The sequence below is a fragment of the Rhinatrema bivittatum genome, chromosome 2 (genome assembly GCF_901001135.1).
Source record: "Rhinatrema bivittatum chromosome 2, aRhiBiv1.1, whole genome shotgun sequence".
Lineage (NCBI taxonomy): Eukaryota > Metazoa > Chordata > Amphibia > Gymnophiona > Rhinatrematidae > Rhinatrema > Rhinatrema bivittatum.
Genome location: NC_042616.1, coordinates 596,449,906 through 596,468,802, shown reverse-complemented (window position 1 = coordinate 596,468,802; position 18,897 = coordinate 596,449,906). Strand labels below are relative to the sequence as shown.

General features: G+C 41.1%; 1 protein-coding gene across 2 annotated transcripts in view; it reads left to right on the top strand.

Moving 5' to 3' along the window:
• Nucleotides 1-4,244: 4,244 nt before the first annotated feature.
• Nucleotides 4,245-18,897, top strand: part of ABHD3 (abhydrolase domain containing 3) — a 100,068-nt gene continuing 85,415 nt past the window's right edge. For both annotated transcript variants that reach the window (XM_029591110.1, XM_029591109.1), the window contains exons 1-4: nt 4,245-4,494; nt 4,579-4,742; nt 5,814-5,996; nt 7,932-7,977. In XM_029591110.1, coding sequence (XP_029446970.1) covers nt 4,342-4,494; nt 4,579-4,742; nt 5,814-5,996; nt 7,932-7,977 — 546 coding nt within the window. In that variant the 5' untranslated portion in view covers nt 4,245-4,341. The remainder of the gene's footprint in view (nt 4,495-4,578; nt 4,743-5,813; nt 5,997-7,931; nt 7,978-18,897) is intronic.

The window sequence follows — 18,897 nt, the reverse complement described above, 5'->3', positions numbered from 1 at the left end:
CAGCTCCCCTATGAGGAAAGGCTGAAGAGGTTAGGGCTGTTGAGCTTGGAGAAGAGACGGCTGAAGGGGGATATGATAGAGGTCTTTAAGATCATGAGAGGTCTTGAACGAGTAGATGTGAATCGGTTATTTACACTTTCAAATAATAGAAGGACTAGGGGGCATTCCATGAAGTTAACAAGTAGCACATTTAAGACTAATTGGAGAAAATTCTTTTTCACCCAACGCACAGTAAAGCTCTGTAATTTGTTGTCAGAGGATGTGGTTAGTGCAGTTAGTGTAGCTGGCTTCAAAAAAGGTTTGAATAAGTTCTTGGAGGAGAAGTCCATTAACAGCTATTAATCAAGTTTAGTTAGGGAATAGCCACTGCCATTAATTGCATCAGTAGCATGGGATCTTCTTAGTGTTTGGGTAATTGCCAGGTTCTTGTGGCCTGGTTTGGCCTCTGTTGGAAACAGGATGCTGGGCTTGATGGACCCTTGGTCTGACCCAGCATGGCAATTTCTTATGTTCTTATGTTCTCATATGGTTTGAATCCCGATGGTCTCAGGATCGACTTTTTTGACATTTTGCAGTTCTTTCAAAAAGATCCTGAGGAGAATGAAGCTTCGCACGCGTTTCCGCACAGAGCAAAGCTCTGAGTTCTACTTTGGAAGCTCTGCCTCCCGGGCCTGATTGACAGTTCCCATGCCAGCATGGCTAATTCAGCTCTGCTATCCATGGGAAAAATTGATACTATTCAATTTTTTATCAGTCCACACCTGAACTGTTTTTATGGGTTTGACCATTGTCAAATACATCTTGGTTTTAAACCCTCTGACTTTTTGACCTACTCTCAATTAGCGTGTTGCGGTTTCGGTCCCGAGACTCGCGACCGAAACCTTACCCGCACCGCCGGGGCTCCGTCTGCGGGGTCCGGGAGTCGGGCTCTCTTCCTCGCGAGGGTCACGGCTGATCGGGCCTGCTCAGCCTGCTTCGCGGCGACGTCTCCATGAGGGAGACGCTGCCGAGCCTCGGAACTTGGCCCCTCCCCTCCTAGGCGCGCGCGCACGCAAGGAGGGGGAATTTAAAGGGCTTTTCCCGTTGTCTGACTGAAGCAAACTGCCTTTCAACTAGGTTCCTGCTTGGTGCTTGTTGCAGCGCTTGGACTCTGTTGGTTCCTGTTCCTGGTTTCCTTTCGTTCCAGCCTCGGATCTTCAGCTTCGGTTCCGGATCTTCAGCTTTGGTTCCAGCTCCGGATCTTCCGCTTGTTTCTCTGGTTCCTGACTCCGGCCTGTCTCTGACTCTCCACGTTTGCCGCCTGCCTCGATCCTGGTCAGTCTCATCCACCTTCCTCGGTCTCTGTCACCTAAGTCCCAGCGGCCCGGGACCTCCCGGGCTCCTCCCGGGAGGCTCTCGGGCTTCCAGGGCGAAGACGTCTCTTCAGCTCTCTCGGTCTCCTAAGTCCCAGCAGCTCGGGACCTCACGGGCTCCTCCTGGGGGCTCCTCGGGCTTCCAGGGCGAAGGCTCCAGCTCTACGTTCTGCTTTACACTGCCTCCCGGCCTACCTCTTCACCGCGGAGTGCTCTTCATTTTCTACCATCTCACTCCGTTAGGCCGGCCCAAGGGTCCACCGCCACGCCCGCAACATAGCGAGTTATATTAAATTCCTTATAACTAGACATACTGGCCCTCTTACAGCTAATGCCTTCCAAAAATTGTTGTTAGTCTACCAGCAAGGAACCTATAAATTGTCTACCATGTATAAGTTTTTACAAATGCATATGGATTTTAAGTTGATAGCAGAAGTCATTACAAAATGGGGAAGAGATATATCATTGGAGGTGGAGACAGCTAACCTGGGAGAGTGTTTTGCCATCTGATATCTGCTGATTTACGAGACCAGCATCTTCGTCTTGCTCACAGACTCGTGGTGTCCCCCGTACAGGCCCATAAAATAGGAATTGCTGAATCCTCTATCTGTTTCAAATGCTCTCACCCTCTCGCCACTGTATATACAATCCTTTTGGGACCAAGTTTGGCAGGTTATTCTAAATCTGTTGGGGAACATGATATCCAAATGAGTACAGCTGTGTTTATTTGGGATACTACCTGGAATGCCATCCTTGCCTTCACGTGTGTTTCCTTTATAAAGTACTAGCGAGTGCCAAAAAATGTATTTTGATTAACTGGCTACAGCCATCAGCAGTAGTCAGCATTAATGCTTGAGATAATGATGATGAACTATAGGATCTGGGAGACAAACGAACTAAGTTTTTTGACACTTGGGACAGTTATATTGAGAAATTTCCTAAATGTATTTGGGATACTTTATGATTGAGTATTAATTTGCAGTTACTCACAGATACGTTTTTGTATATATGTACTATGTTCCACTTGTATCATTGCAATTTATTTCGACTTATGTGGGGGTTGCTGGATATCTGCTTATGATTGTTTTTCTAACAAAGAGGGGAATGGGGAGGGAAAGCAGGAGAAAGGGGAATTTCAGGCAGAACTGCCACGTATCTGTAAATTTGGCTAAGTTTCTGTATGGTTATTGTATGTTTTGTACTTGTCATAACTAAGATTATAATCAATAAATATATTTACACAAAAAAAAAGCACTGGTCCAAGTACAGATCCCTGAGGCACTCCACTGTTTACCTTTTTCCACTGTGAAAACAGACCATTTAATCCTACTCTCTGTTTCCTGTCTTTTAACCAGCTTGAAATCCACAAAAGGACATCACCTCCCATCCCATGACTTTTTAGTTTTCTTAGAAGCCTCTCATGTGGGACCTTGTCAAACACCTTCTGGAAATCCAAATACACCACATCTACCGGTTCACCTTTGTCCATATGTTTATTCACCCCTTCAAAAAAATGTAGGAGATTTGTGAGGCAAGACTTCCCTTGGGTAAATCCATGCTGGCTGTGTCCCATTAAACCTTGTCTATCTAAATGTTTTGTGGTTTTATTCTTTATAACAGTTTCCACGATTTTTCCCAGCACTGAACTCAGGCTCTTGGAAGTCAGGAGTTTCAACTGAGACCTCAGGTACTGTTTGGGGAAAGAATCCCTCCACACATAGGATACCCTGGCCCACCTGACACTTATCTTTCCTCTCCGTGGAGGATAAGCAAATCTCAGGAACCAGTATTGAGGGACACTTCCATAGAAAGAGAGATAGAAAGAGAAAAAAAACCTTTGATCCAAGAAAACAGTCTGAACATGAACAGCTTTGATTATGCAAATTGATTATTTTGAACCAAATCAAAGTAAACTTTTAATTTGGAACACCCCCACCAGTGAGTCCAACCTGTTCTTTTCAGTTTACCTTCCCCAAAGAGCTACTAGTAACACACAGAGACTGGATTCCACCTACACACTTTGGACCTTGAAGGCTAGCCTTCAGGACTTAGACAAGACTTAGACCCTGGAGCAAAAGAACTGATGACTTTACATTTAGGACCTATATAGGTATTTCGCCTTTCAGTGCTTCAAAGCATATTACATTCAGGTACTTGTAGGAATTTCCTTTTCTCTACAGGGCTTACCATCGAAATTTCTACCTGAGGCAATGGAGGATAAAGTGATTTGTCCAAGGTCATCCAGGATTTATTATGGCCCCAGCAATGTTCAGCAAACATCCTGAATTGGGTTAATATTATTTAATTACAAACTTTTATAAACTGTTTTCCCGATAAAAAAAAGACCACCTAATGTGATGTACAATTAATTATATCACAAATAAATACAGATCAACAACACTGAAAATATAAAATCACCCCAGCACCCTATTATATATATATTTTTTTCTTTTCTACTTTTATTGTAACCACGTTATGTATTACTTTGGCAACACATGTACACAATGTCATGCCAATAAAGTTTCCTGAAACTATGGAACTAGGAAAAATCAAATCGTTTCATACGAAGAGGGGAAAACAACTTGCATTACACATTTCTATCCTAGTCACTGGAAGAACCGTGAATAAGAAAAGGAAGGGGGAAGAAGTGAGTGAGTGTAAGGGTAGTGGGAGGAGCAAAAGGAGTTGATGCCAGGGAAATGGGAGGCCCAATACCGGCTTCTAGTAGAGGTGAGCGCCCTGGAACGTTCCGCCGGCTGCTTTGTGATCCGCTCTACGGGGGAGTCGCGCGCCAGGGCGCGAGGCGACGGTGAGGTGGAATTTGCTGCGCGCCAGGCCGCTCACCTCAGCGGCGCGGGGCTCCGTCGGGAGTGGAGCCGGTGTTTTGACACACTGAGCTGCACAGCGCCTGGCGACTCCGCGTCCCCTCACCACCACCTCCTCCTCGTCTTCCTCCTACTTTGGTGTCCGCCTGCCGGAGCGCGCGGGGATGATGATCAACCTGCAGGTGCTGACCAGGGAGCTGTCCGTATACCTGGAGAACCAAGTGCGCGTGGGGCTCTTCGGCTCGGGCGTGGGCTTGTCCTTGGTGCTGGGCGTCAGCGCCGCCTACGCTTGGTACTACCTGAGCTGCATTGCCAAGGTGAGGAGGGAATTGGAAGAGAGGGTGCTCCCCGGTAGCGGCGCGCCGTGCTCATCGTCCTTTTCTCTTTCTCCCTCTCCGCAGAGACCGCAGTTGGTGGCGGCCAGCGAGGCTTTCCGCTCCTTCCTGGAGCAGTACTGTCCCGCCGTGACGGACATTTACTACCCGACTCCCTGGTGCTGGGAGGGCAGAGCTCAGACCCTGCTGCGGCCTTTCATCGCCTACAAGCCCTGCGTGCACTACACCAAGTAAGCAAGGGCCGGCGGGGGGCACGGGGGATGCGCCCCTTCCTGCACGGTCCCAGCCGGCTGGCCGCATCCGCTCATTGCTTCCTGCAGGAGAAGGGATGTTGTTATCCCTGAGGTGGCCCATGCGTGCTGGTGTGTGTTAGGAGGTTGATGGTTCCCTCCGACGGTCCAGTATTGAGCGTTTTATTTAAAACTGAAAATAAATTATAACTCAGGTTGGTCAGCCCATTGCCCTCTTTGTGTCTCTTTTTCTGTCCTCGTTCCTTCCTGCTCCTGCCATATCCTTCTTCGTGCATACGCATGGAGTTGAATGAATGCCATTGATGTTACCAAACATTTAATTGCTCATGACTCAAGTATAATTTAGGAACTTGAGCTAGAGTATGACAGAAATTTATAACAAGCGTCAGACTGATTACAGAATACATTGCCTAAACTGCCCTTAGCTTGATGCAGCTTTATTTTATAGTCTATTAAAAAAATTCTTTGTGGGAGATCTTGATAGTGGAAGACTTTAAAATCCAAATTAATGTGGTTTTCAGTTTGTTTCTAAAGATAAAATATAAGGTTGTATTTTTTTTTAATATTCAGGCATTCGTTTACACAATTAGAGAGAGTGCTTAATGGGTAGATCACCTCAGTCAGCCTGGCTGGCTGTGACCTTATTTCAGCAGTCATACCAGAGAATGAATAGACTTGATATTAGATTTTATGCATGTGGATCTAGTTTAGTGGAATCTGGCCACTATAAACATTTTGTTGTTGGGTGAGGTTACCTTAGATTCATTTCTGATGCACTAATATGTTTAACGCAGATGTTCCTGTGTATGTGTTTAAAACCTGTTAGAGGATGGGAAAGAGATTCAGCACATGGTACTTGGCAGAGAAGGGATGAACAGTGGACACAGCAGGTCCTGGACAAACACCACTGTCATGTATGCACAGCTGGTGGGAGTACACCTTTTAGATTTGTTTACCTTTTCACATACTTTGAGTAGTATGTAAAGTTTTTGTAGCTAGTTAATAGAAAATTTGGACTAGTGTAATGTGTTTTTGAACTGTTCTTTACAGCGAGCTCATTAAAACAACAGATGGAGGACAGATTTCCCTGGATTGGTTTGATAATGATGATAGTACATTTTACCCTGACTCCAGCACTAGACCAACCATCATTTTGTTACCTGGTCTTACAGGAACTAGCAGAGAATCCTACATCCTTCACATGGTCCAACAGAGTAAAATGTTGGGATACAGGTAACAGAAACTTTGTTAGCTTTCAACTTTTATAAACAAAAACCAACCACTCAGGAATTAAGATGTAATCATTTTTTTATAGGCAGTGCCATTGCAATAACATTTATTACTGAGCTTGAGGGAGCCTATCAGTTTCATAAATCTTTTTCTCATGTGTACAGAGTGTTGATTTTCAGTTTGGATATCAAAGAATCTAGGATATTTAAGTTTGTGCCTTTTTGGAAGACTAAACCTCACCTTGCACGTTCTTATGGTTCTGGGAGTACTTAGACTTTACATATTATTTATTTTGCTTAATGTATATAAGGTGACCACATCATCTACCAAAATTATAGATTGGCACAGTTATATTTAGTAACTCATCAGTTTGCTTTTGTGTCAATTAAGCGTTAAGCTAAAATAGCTTAATGTACAGTGTATATTGGCAGGTTGGTTACAAATTAGGTACTATAACGGCTATTATCAGGATAAATCTAGCAATTTTTTTATTTTTTTATTTTTTACCAAGCATAACTATTTTACTGTGTAAGCTATGGCTCCAGTACATAAAGTCTATAAGTTTTAAGAAAGCATATTGCATTATTATGAAACCATTTTGTGTAGCATCTTTAAAATAAATTAACATACTTACACAGTTTACAAAATTCAGTAAACAATATAATTAGTGTGCTTGTCATGTCGGTCCACTTCAATGCATAGAAATAAAGGTTAACAAAAATAAAATGATATCTTTTTTATTAGACTAACTTAATACATTTCTTGACTAACTTCCAGGAGCTGTTACTTTTTCTCAAATCAGACTAGAATAAAATAAATGTGCATTGCTATGCTTTTAACACATTGGGTTAAGGTTCACATTGACATGGCAGAAACAAGTTTACTTGCAATGGAGTTTGAAAAGTGCAAAGTTGGTGAGATTGGGAGATACTGGCAGCTCATTCTAGACAGAAGGTTCTGCAGCAGCGAAGAGAGAGAGATCAGTTGTTAAGTTATGGTTGTGACAGAGTGGATATGAGTAAGTGTAAAAAGTTGGACAGGAATGGGCATATAGAGGATTTTGAATATGATGTTGATTGAAACAGAGAGCCCTTGGAATTCCCAGAAAATAGAGTTGATAAAGTTCAGTTTTTGGAACAGGAGAGAACGTTAGCAAAGCAGAATTCTGGGCATACTGGAAGTAAGACATTGGGGACTTGGCAAACCTACAGTAAAAAAAAAAAGTTATAGTAATCAAGACATGAATTAAAAAATGAATATAAATTTAGGCAGATACAGTCTAGAAAGTAGTATTGCAAAAAATGGTAAAAGTTAGATCAACAGCCATAAGAGATAAGGGAGATAATGTTGACAATTTTGGATGAATAACTAAGTTCAAGGAAAAGAAGGGCTGTGTAAGGTCATATCAAGAAAGGGGAGAATTTTCTGAATTGCATTTGAGGAGTTTCTCCCTTCTTAGGAGGATGTCGGTGTTTAAATATTCATTCTCAAGATGATGAGGTCCAAGCCATGAGCAAATACTGTACCACAGAGTATAGAATATTCTAGGTAATTTGCTTTTGTTTAAAGTGGTTTAGATATTTAAAGCTTGATTCACTAAGCCATAATCGCTAACATTTTTCTCTCCAGAGTCACAGAATGGGAGAAAAATGTTAGTGAGTTGATCTTTAATGCATTGTTAATGAGTGTATTTGGTAAGGTGTTTGACATCATCAAATATAAATTTGTGTACAACTCTGCATTCCCTGGGTTGTGATCTTCGCTTGCTGAAAGATGTGAGGGACTTTTAGACAAGGAAACTTGTTACAGAAACCTGTCACTCAAGATGATCAGAACCATTAATATGAATTTCATCTGAAATGATTATAGCTATGGTACATATGCTATATAATTTGCATTATTTCTCAGTTATTGAATATGACTTTGTGTATTCTGCAGATGTGTGGTTTTTAACAATAGAGGAGTTGCTGGTGAGGATCTCTTGGTAAGTCATCTCTAAGTTCAGAATTTCCACAAAGAATTTATTTATTTATTTTTAACGTGATGCCTAGGCAGAGAGAATGCAAACCAGATTTATCCTTGTGCTTGACTTGATGTGATCACTATGCCTGAGCTGAGCTTATGAACATTGCAGTGCATCGAGCTGTGTTCCTTTGCCAGGATGGAGGAAGGACCTGTGCAGAGACTTTAAGAACATGAGACGGTCTATGTAGGGCCTTTGTGATATATTCAGCTGTCCCTTAAAGTCTGCTACGCTGCTGCAAAAAGATTTTTTTTTCTTTTGAATTCAAATGGGAAGAAGAGCCTGATGTGGGTTACCCATTAGTGCCACTCTCATCTTAAAAGGATGTCCAAGTCAAAACAGATCTGACTTGAAGGCCATGGATAAGCATGGACATGACTGGAAGCTTCCTGGGAACAGTAAATCATCAAAGGCTTCAGGCATGGTGGCATGGAGTATGATGGGAGCCGGGGAGAGGAGGGTCTATGACTGGATTCCCTTTACCAATCTACATTCTGCATGTATTTTTACATTTTCAGCAAGAAGCATGTATTGCTGGTTTAGTATTATAGGATTGCAAGTATACTTATCCTAGTTTTTTAAAAATGTTGTTTCTTTCTTGTGCATTGCTGGCATTACTTAGTTATTACTTAGTTCCTCCCCCAAGCTTTCTGCAATACACAAGTTGTAACTGAACATAGTTTTAATTTAGAATCTTGACTCATTTCCTTTTTTTTTTTTTTTATTTGGTTATTTATATTTATTTAGTTCATTATTTCTTGTTTAATATCCAGTGGATAATTTTCCAGCTATGAAAAATTCAGTTTACGTATTGATTTTATTTTTTGAAGAGGCTTTCAGTTCCTCGGAACTGATGCAGACCATTAGCTTAGAAGCTAGCGGCAATGAATAAATGCTCACTCACTGCTGAGCTGTAGCTGAGCCCATGGTGTACTAGAGATTGCTGATTAAGCAGGATTATTATTTTTTTTTGCCAGACAGTTTGACTGGATCTGCATCTATTATAAATATGCAGTGTATTCTTCACAGTGTCTTCTTTTAATAAAACTATTTCAGTGCAGCAGCACTAGACTAAGTGTTCTGTGCATTCTTCTGTACTGTATCCACAAAGCAATTTTTGTGACATACAAAGTTCTTGTTGATGTGGTTCAGATTCAGAAAGTGAAAAGCTGCTTGTGTGCATTGTTCTGTACTCTATTGTATAGGATCAAAATTTACTTTAAACGTGATATTTTAAGTCTTTAGAATGTGAAATAGTTGGCGTTACTGACCAGATACATTTTTGGATTTCATTTTCTGGAATTTTGAGGTACTGTAATAATAGTAAAATTAACCGTGCCTGAATGAGAGAATGTTTGAAAATGTATTTGCGCTGTGATGTGTTGTTTTACTGTGTTGTTTTACTTAAAATTTAGTCCACTTGAATATATGGAAATAAAGGTTTACAGACAAAAGAAAAGGTCATACTTCCCCCCCCCCCCCCAATCGATAAGCAGGGCTGAATTAGCCATCACATGTGAGTGACCTCATCCGGCAGCACCAAACAGACCTCTTTGAGCTAGTACAGCTTTTGCTCTATTGAGTATGTGTGGAAATTCAAATGCGGGCATCACCTCCTGAGCCCTCTTACGGGAATTCAAATGCAGGCATCACTTCATGAGCCCCTTCAGTCTTTTTATCATCTGAGCACCACCATAGACATTTACCTCGATCTGTTTTTTTTCTGTGAAAATCTTTATTTCTTTTCTTAAAGGTGCCTCGCTGCCTCAGCAGCCCCCAAGCAGTACTTTTATGTGCTACCAAAAAAAAATTTTTTTTTTCTTCAGGGCGTCCAGCAAGAGGTAATCCACATTGAGTGGATTGAAGGACTGTATTTGTAGTAGGTGAATGCCCATTACTGATGGCCATGACCTGTACTACTACTGTCTCAGACTACATCAAAACCAGGCCAACTGCTATGACTGTGGATGGAGGTCCCTGTGTACCCAAAAATCTAGGGCCTGGAAAATGGTAGAACTGCGTAAGACTCTTAGAAGATACAGTCAATTCTCTTCCTGAAGTGCAGCTTTGTCTGCATCTCGGGGAATAGAGTTGAACAGGAGTTCCTCAAAAGCCAAATTCTTGGTTAAGTAGGCCTAACCAGCATGCATCAAAGAAAGAGGCACCACTCTGCAGAACCACAGGAGCAGCCAGTGTCAATAAAGCACAGAGCCTCAGCAAACAGTTCATCAGTGAAATCAACACAGAAGTCCTTGATGCACTCAACACTTTTGGCCGTTATATCATTGGACCAAGCTGCATCCTTGGCACATTGTGCAGCAGAGTTTCCTTCACAGATCTATACTGCCCTATCAAGAATATTAACAAGTGAACAAGGGAATATATTACCCTTGCCCCATCAATTACCAGAGCATTTACACCAACCAAATTATTGCAACAAAGGCCTCGGCTGGAGATACCAGATCCTATTTGCTCTCTGGTGCCGCTCTCATCAAATCAGCTTCTAGTCCAAATTTTGTAGAGTCTAGAAGATGTACAGGATTCCATTCTAGTATCAGAAGAGGATGTTCCACTGCTCACACCAGGACAGAGGGTATGTCAGCCTCTTGACCAATTAGCGGAGTTGAAGAATTTATTTCTCTTTAGTGGTCAAGAATAAGGAAGGTATCTTCCAAACTTTCCAGGATATCTGATTTGCGCCTACAAGGAGGAGTCCCACTATTCTCCAGTCCTTATGGATACTTCATTGGAACCCTCATGCAGTCGTTCTAGCCTAATGCATTAAATTGCACTGGAGTCCAGCTAGTCAGCAGAGTGGGCCAAGAGTATACACCCCAAGGTGATCAAGGATCTTTCTTTAGTCACCTTCATCATTAGGATCCTGGATTAGTATTCCCTCATCTCTAGGCTCTGAGATGGATTCTTTCCAACCCCCTTTTCTAGAACCTCCAGGTCTCCATCGGAAGAACTGGAGGAATTTGCCGCCTAGCTTTGCCACCCTACTATATTCGCCTTACTATATCTTTTATCAGCAATCTGAGTATGTTACAGAATTATATTAGGGATATGGTTTCTTACCAGGAGTTTTCACACCACCTTAATGATTATCAGGGAAATGATTTGTTATTAGAAAATACAAAAGGAATATACTTAGCAGATACAATAATATATCACATTAGCCTGAACTTGCATGTGAAAAATAGCTAAAAAGCCTAACTGACTGCCCAAAATAGGAGCTAGGAAAAAAATTCCAAATTTCACCACTGTTGTGCAGAAGGTCTTGGCTCTTATGGATAGGTTTTCTGCTTCTGGGAACTGAACACTGCTTGCCTCAGTACTTCACTTAGCCAGATGCGGAATCACCTTGCCTTGTGAAGGGAACAAAGCAAATTAAGCTCTAGGTTTAAGGTGTAGCAGGGAAGGGAGAATTCAGTGCTGTACTGTGCCCTCTGGCGAAGCTGGATCATGGTGAGCCAGAATACAGGGAGGAGCTGAAAGCATTGTACTCTGAGGGGGTCGTCGTTCTTGATGGTGGAGCTCCTTTCTTTCTTTCCTCGCTGCTGTTTTAAGGGTTTAGATATGCATTATTCAGTGAGCTAATGCATATGAAAGTGGATCCATGATTAGAGGTGTGATTGGTTCATTTTTCCTGCTTAATACAGCTTCTTTGTCCTCTCTGGTGGGTCAGCTTCAGGCCAGAGTAACAGTGAATAGGGTCCATTGCTGACACCTTGCTGATGAATCTTCTGTTGCGGATTGACTGGCTTTTTAGTAAGCTGGCAAAAGTTTGCAGTTTCTGGTGCCCTAGAGATAAGCCAGACATGTACACTGCCTGATCATCTCTCCATCAAGGTCCAGAGAAAAACAGGCCAAGTGTCCATTTTGTGCTGATGCCAGAGAATCCATTTTGGGGCTGCAACTACAGTTAGTGAAAATTCAGGGCTCAGGGCTCTCATCTATAGACCGTTCCTACTCAAGATTTCTGGACAAGTTAAGAAAAAACTCTCATTAATGTATGTAAAAGACAAAGATCCTCATATACAGGTCTTTGTACTCTTCCAAATTCTGGACAAACCAGTAGAGCCAGTATCTATGCCAGTCCATATCATCCTGCAAGAATTGCAAACAAAAATGTAGCAAAATCCTTTTTCCTATGCTCCAGTCATAAGAAAACTAGACCTCAAATATAGAATCCAAAAATACCTGGGATTTGGAATATTGCAATTACCCATCAATCAAGTGTGGTAGAATCAGCTCTCAAAAAAGCATAGAAAACAAGACCATTCTCAAATACACTGCCAGGGAACGATCCCAGGCTACTAGACCATTTCAGTAAAAAGGTATTTCAAAGTTCCAAGTTTAATGCACAGATCTCAGCCCATCAAGTCTACATGATTCAATATTTACATGATTTTATACAAAAAGTAAATCCTTTTTTTCTAACTGGAGAAACCGGAATCACATATCCTCATCCATTCCTGGATGATGAAGAATATATACACCATCTTATTAGATCTATTTATGAGGTGATCGATTACCATAGCACACTCCATCAGCTTTTGTTGGAGCGAATGGCATGGTTGAGAGTTAGTAGCATATGGGATGATGTCCACGACAAATTGATATCCTCTGCCTCAGTGAACGCCTTTATGGGAACAAGTTCGGGGACACAATTACTCAAATTAAAACAGCATAAGAACATAAGAAATTGCCATAGTGGGTCAGAGCGAGGGTCCATCAAGCCCAGCATCCTGTTTCCAACAGTAGCCAATCTAGGTTAGCAGTACCTGCCAAGTAATCAAACATTAAATAGATCTCATGCTACTAATGCAGTAGCTATTTCCTAAGTCAACTTATTTAATAGCAGTTTATGGGCATCTCCAGGAACTTATCCAAACCTTTTTTAAGCCCAGCTACACTAACTGCCCTAACCACATCATCTGGCAATAAATTCCAGAGCTTAATTGTGCATTTAGCGAAATAATTTTCTCTGTTTTAAATGTGCTACTTGCTAATTTGATGGAATGCCCCATAGCCTTCTGTTATCTAAGAGAATAAATTACAGATTTACATTTACCAGTTTTCGTCTTTACATGATTTTATATACCTATATCATATCCCCCCCTCAGCCATCTCTTCTTGAAGCTGAACAACCCTAACCTCTTTAGCCTTTCTTTATAGAGGTGTCGTTCCATCCCCATTATACTTTTGGTCACTCTTCTCTGTACCTTCTCCAGTGCAACCATCTTTTTGGATTTGCGGTGACCAGAATTGCACACAGTATTCAAGGTGCGGTCTCAACCTGGAGCAATAGAGGCATTATGACATTCTCCATTTTATTCACCATTTCCTTCCTAATAATTCCTAACATTCTATATGCTTTTATGACTGCTTCAGCACATTGAGATGATGATTTCAAAGCTTTGGCACCTAGATCTTTTTCCTGGGTGGTAACTCCTAATGTGGAACCTAACATCGTCAGCATGAGTTTTTTTCCCTATTTGCATTACCTTGCTCTTGTCCACATTAAATTTCATCTGTCATTTGGATACCCAATCTTCTAGTCTCGCAAGGTCCTCCTGCAATTTATCACAATCCGCATGTGATTTACTATTCTGAATAATTTTGTGCCAGCTACAAATTTGATCACCTTGATCTTCATATCCCTTTCAAGATCATTTATAAATATATTGAAAAATGCGGTCCAAGTACAGATCCCTGAGGCACTCCACTGTTTTACCTTTTTCCACTGAGACAACTGACCATTTAATCCTACTCTCTGTTTCCTGTCTTTTAACCAGTTTGCAATCCACGAAAGGATATTGTCTCCTATCCCACAGCTTTTTAGTTTTCATAGAAGCCGCTCATGAGTGACTTTGTCATACACCTTCTGGAAATCCAAATACACTGCACCTAATGGTTCACCTTTATTCATTTATTTATTAGCCCCTTCAAAAATAAAGTAGCAGATCTCAGAAGCAAGACTTCCCTTGGGTAAATCCATGCTGGCTGTGTCCCATTAAACCATGTCTTTCTATATGTTCTGTGATTTTGTTCTCTAGAATAGTTTCTACTATTTTTCCCTGCACTGAAGTCAGATTCATCTGTCTATAGTTTTCCCAGAGCCATTTTTAAATATCAGGGTACATTGGTCACCTTCTAATCATCAGGTACAATGGATGTTTTCAATGCTAGGTTATAAGTATTTACTAATACATCTGAAATTTCATTTTTTAGTTCTTTCAGAACCCTGGGATGTATACCATCTGGTCCAGGTGTCAATCTGGCCTGCTGCATCTTCCTGGTTCACCGTGATTTGGTTCAGTTCATCCACCCTTGAAAACTATCTCCTGACCTGGTATCTTCCCAACATCCTCATTAGTAAACACGGAAGCAAAGAATTCATTTCAATTAGTCTTTCCATGATGGCCTTATCTTCCCTAAATACCCTTTTAACTCCTTGATCATCTAACAGTCCAACTGACTCCCTCTAAGATTTCCTACATTGGATATATTTTTTAAAGTTTTATTATGAGGCTTTGTCTCTTTAACCAGCTTAATTTCAAATTATCTCTTAGTCTGTCTTATCAATGTTTTACAAAAATATACCCGTGTATTTCACTAAATTTTTCCTTCAATTTTTATTATTTCATAAACCTTTAAAAACATAACACATACCTAATTATATCATCCATACACACCACATTCACTCACACAGAAATATACTATTAAAACTAACAATACAAACTTATTGCACTTTATCAATACTATTACCGCATTCCCTAGTATACAAGATACACTTCTTCTGTTAATTACCCCAATTTTTCACCATCAATATATTACCACAACATTCCTCAATACAAACTTATTGCACTTTAACAATACTATTGCAACATTCCCTAATATACAGTACATTTATAATACATAGTTAACATTGTAATTTCTTTAATATTGCAATTTCTTTAATGTTATCCTGCAATTTCTTTCATGTTATCCCACAATTTCTTTAATGTTATCCCGACAGGAAGCTCCTGTTTCTCCCAACTGGTTTCTTCAGGGGATTTTATTCATATAGTAATTTGCAATGATAAATCGCAACTTGATTGCCCGAATCACAGCACTACCGGAAACCTTAAAACAAAAAACATGTACTAAATGAATACCCATTACAACACTGCCGTTCCTTCTAATAAATATTTTTAAAATATGTTAAATAATTTCAAAAAATATTAGAAAAATATTAGAAAAATATTAGAAAAGTATTGTATTTCCCTAGTCATCATTATCAACAAGACTGCACTTACCCAAGCCGCACTGCTATAACTCCCATTTAAACCGCTACATTTCACTTCAAGAACTGCAGGAAGTTGGTAATGCGCAGCCGTGGCGTTTTCCTGCAAAGGAGAGTCGCCCTATAATATGGTGGTTTTTGGAAGTAAGGAGGTTTAAAAGTAACAAAGTAAGTGATTTTTGGTCTTGGACAGAAGGAAACCTTAGGGTAGTATTTTGGACAGAATAGACTAAAGGTGGTTTATTTGTTACAGAGGACAACATGTTGGAATAACGGTCGGTATGGACAATGAAATATTTTGAGAATATAAGGGAATGATATGGTGATATAAATACCAGGTGGGTATAATAGCGAAAAAAATGGAGAGTTGGTTACGTGACGATATTGTGCAGTTTGTATACATTGATTTGTATTTTTGAATTTGTAGAGATGTAAAGCAGTTTCTGATGAAATATTTGACGGTAAAGCAGTTCTTGAAGTGAAATGTAGCGGTTTAAATGGGAGTTATAGCAGTGCGGCTTGGGTAAGTGCAGTCTTGTTGATAATGATGACTAGGGAAATACAATACTTTTCTAATATTTTTCTAATATTTTTCTAATATTTTTTGAAATTATTTAACATATTTTAAAAATATTTATTAGAAGGAACGGCAGTGTTGTAATGGGTATTCATTTAGTACATGTTTTTTGTTTTAAGGTTTCCGGTAGTGCTGTGATTCGGGCAATCAAGTTGCGATTTATCATTGCAAATTACTATATGAATAAAATCCCCTGAAGAAACCAGTTGGGAGAAACAGGAGCTTCCTGTCGGGATAACATTAAAGAAATTGTGGGATAACATGAAAGAAATTGCAGGATAACATTAAAGAAATTGCAATATTAAAGAAATTACAATGTTAACTATGTATTATAAATGTACTGTATATTAGGGAATGTTGCAATAGTATTGTTAAAGTGCAATAAGTTTGTATTGAGGAATGTTGTGGTAATATATTGATGGTGAAAAATTGGGGTAATTAACAGAAGAAGTGTATCTTGTATACTAGGGAATGCGGTAATAGTATTGATAAAGTGCAATAAGTTTGTATTGTTAGTTTTAATAGTATATTTCTGTGTGAGTGAATGTGGTGTGTATGGATGATATAATTAGGTATGTGTTATGTTTTTAAAGGTTTATGAAATAATAAAAATTGAAGGAAAAATTTAGTGAAATACACGGGTATATTTTTGTAATACTTGTCAGTGTTAATACCTGTGGTAGACCCAGGATATATTTTATTAATATACTTTATCAATGTTTTACACATAACTTGACAATGCTTATGCTTTTTCCTATTTTCTTCAGATGGATCCTTCCAATTTTTGAAGGAATTTTTTTTTTTAGGTAAAATAGCCTCTTTCACCTCACCTTTCAACCATGCCAGTAATCATTTGGCCTTCCTTCCACCTTTCTTTATGCGGGGAATATATCTGGGCTGCACTTCTAAGATGGTATATGCCTGTTGTACGCTCTTAATCTTTGCAGCTGCACTTTTCAGTTTTTTTCTATTTTCCTCATTTTATCAAAGTTTCCCTTTTGAAAGTTTAGTGTTAGAATTGTACATTTATATATTGTCCCCCTTCCAGTCAGTAGTTCAGATTTGATGGTTATAATCATTATTGCCAAATGGCCCCACCACTGTTACCTCTCTCACTAAATCCTGCATTACACTAAGAATTACATTTATTTAAATTAATTTATATACCGGAGGTTCCTGTATAATATACATATCACCCCGGTTCACAAAGAACAATAACTATCGCTACAAATAGCGGTTTACATAGAACAGAATAAAAGAAGTTTTACATTGAACAAAAACAAAGTAATAAGTTTTACATTGAAGTCAGCATGTGTAAATTTCTGATTAACAAAGGAAGAAAAAAAATAGATCTGAATAACTCGTTGTGGGCTTGAAAAGACTTTTCTTCGTGTTCTTGGCTCTAGGGGAAAGCTTGTTTGAAAAGCCAAGTCTTAAGTTTCCCTTTAAATGTAGAGTGGCATGGTTCCAAACGAAGGTCTGGAGGGAGCGAGTTCCAAAGTGAAGGGCCCGCTGTGGATAATGCACGTTTCCTCAGAACGGATTTCGCAGGTTGTGTGATTAGTCTGTTCTGATAGGCGCTTCTGGTTGGTTTCACAGATGTGTGTAATTGAATTTGGAATGTTAGGTTGAGAGGTGCGATGTTGTGTAAGGCCTTATGTATCATCATTAAAGACTTGAACTGGATCCTGTATTTAATTGGAAGCCAGTGGAGATGGTGGAGAATTGGGGTGATATGATCTCTCTTTTTGGCATTTGATAGAATTCTTGCAGAGGCGTTCAGGACCATCTGAAGTGGTTTGATGGTGCATGCTGGAAGGCCTAGGAGGATAAGATAGCTCCCTCCCTCATTGGTTCCTGAACCATATAGCGGTCTGTTCTCTATCCACTGGACCAGAGTAACAATCCTCTTGTTACGCGCCCTGTCCGGCCCACGCAGGGCCTGCTCACCTCTCTGGCTCCTCTGCAGGTCCTGGGTCGGCCTCCCCAGCAGCAGCCGCGAGCTCTTCCAGGCCTCAGCGTCTCGCGGCGACGGTCACTGGGCCTTCCATTGCGCACCAGGCCTCACGCCGGAGTTCGGCATCTTCTGTGGCGTTTGCCACGCCCCTACACACTCGCGGACTGCTTGGTCTCTTGTAGGGCCAGGGGCGGGTCCTAGCTCCATGGCGCGCCCTGATTTGAAGGAACTTCTTGAAGTTGCTGCCTGCACTTCCTTGCCTTGGCAATTGGGTTGGCATTGTATTGTATGCTAGATTGTCGCTGCGTTCCAGTCTTGTTCCTGCCTTGTTCCAGGATCCTACTGTTCCAGCCTTGTTCCTGCATCCTACTGTTCCAGCGTTCTTCTGTTCCTGCGTCTGTCCATCCGTCCCCCAGTCTCTCTGGATACTGACCTCGGCCTGTTCCTTGACCTCTCTGTCTGCTGCCTGCCTCGTGACCTCGTCTGACCTCCGGAACTTGACCTCTGCCTTGTTGACTACTCCTCGGACTGACCCCTGGATTCTGATCTCTGCCTGATTGACCACGCCTCCTGATTCTGGCTCTGTCCCTTGCCTTGTCATCGCCTACGCTGTTCTGGTCTTCCTTGCTCCATCAGACCTACAACCTCAAGTCCGACCGTCCTCCCCTGCTGTCTGTGGGCACGCCTGTCTACTACTTCTCCAGGATACCCTGTGAGGCCTACCTAAGTCCAAGTGGCCTGGGTCCCTACGGGCTCCTCCCGGGGTGACCTCGGGCTTCCAGTGGTGAAGCTCATCCTAGCCTCTGTCTCCTCCAGTGCTCCGTCCCCTGGGGCAGGTGCTTCCTGGGCCCTACCAGGTTGCCGTTCTCCCCTGCACCAGGCCAAGGGTACACCCCAGAGCCCAACACTTCTGTAAGGTGCGCTTATTATGTTTTTAGAAGTCCATATTTCTAGAGCCACACCTTCCAGCAGTTCCAACGATACCAGATGACATTCTACTTCTGCAACAAGTGCAACTTCCAGCTCATGCAAGGCAACTTGAGCGCCATCATCCAA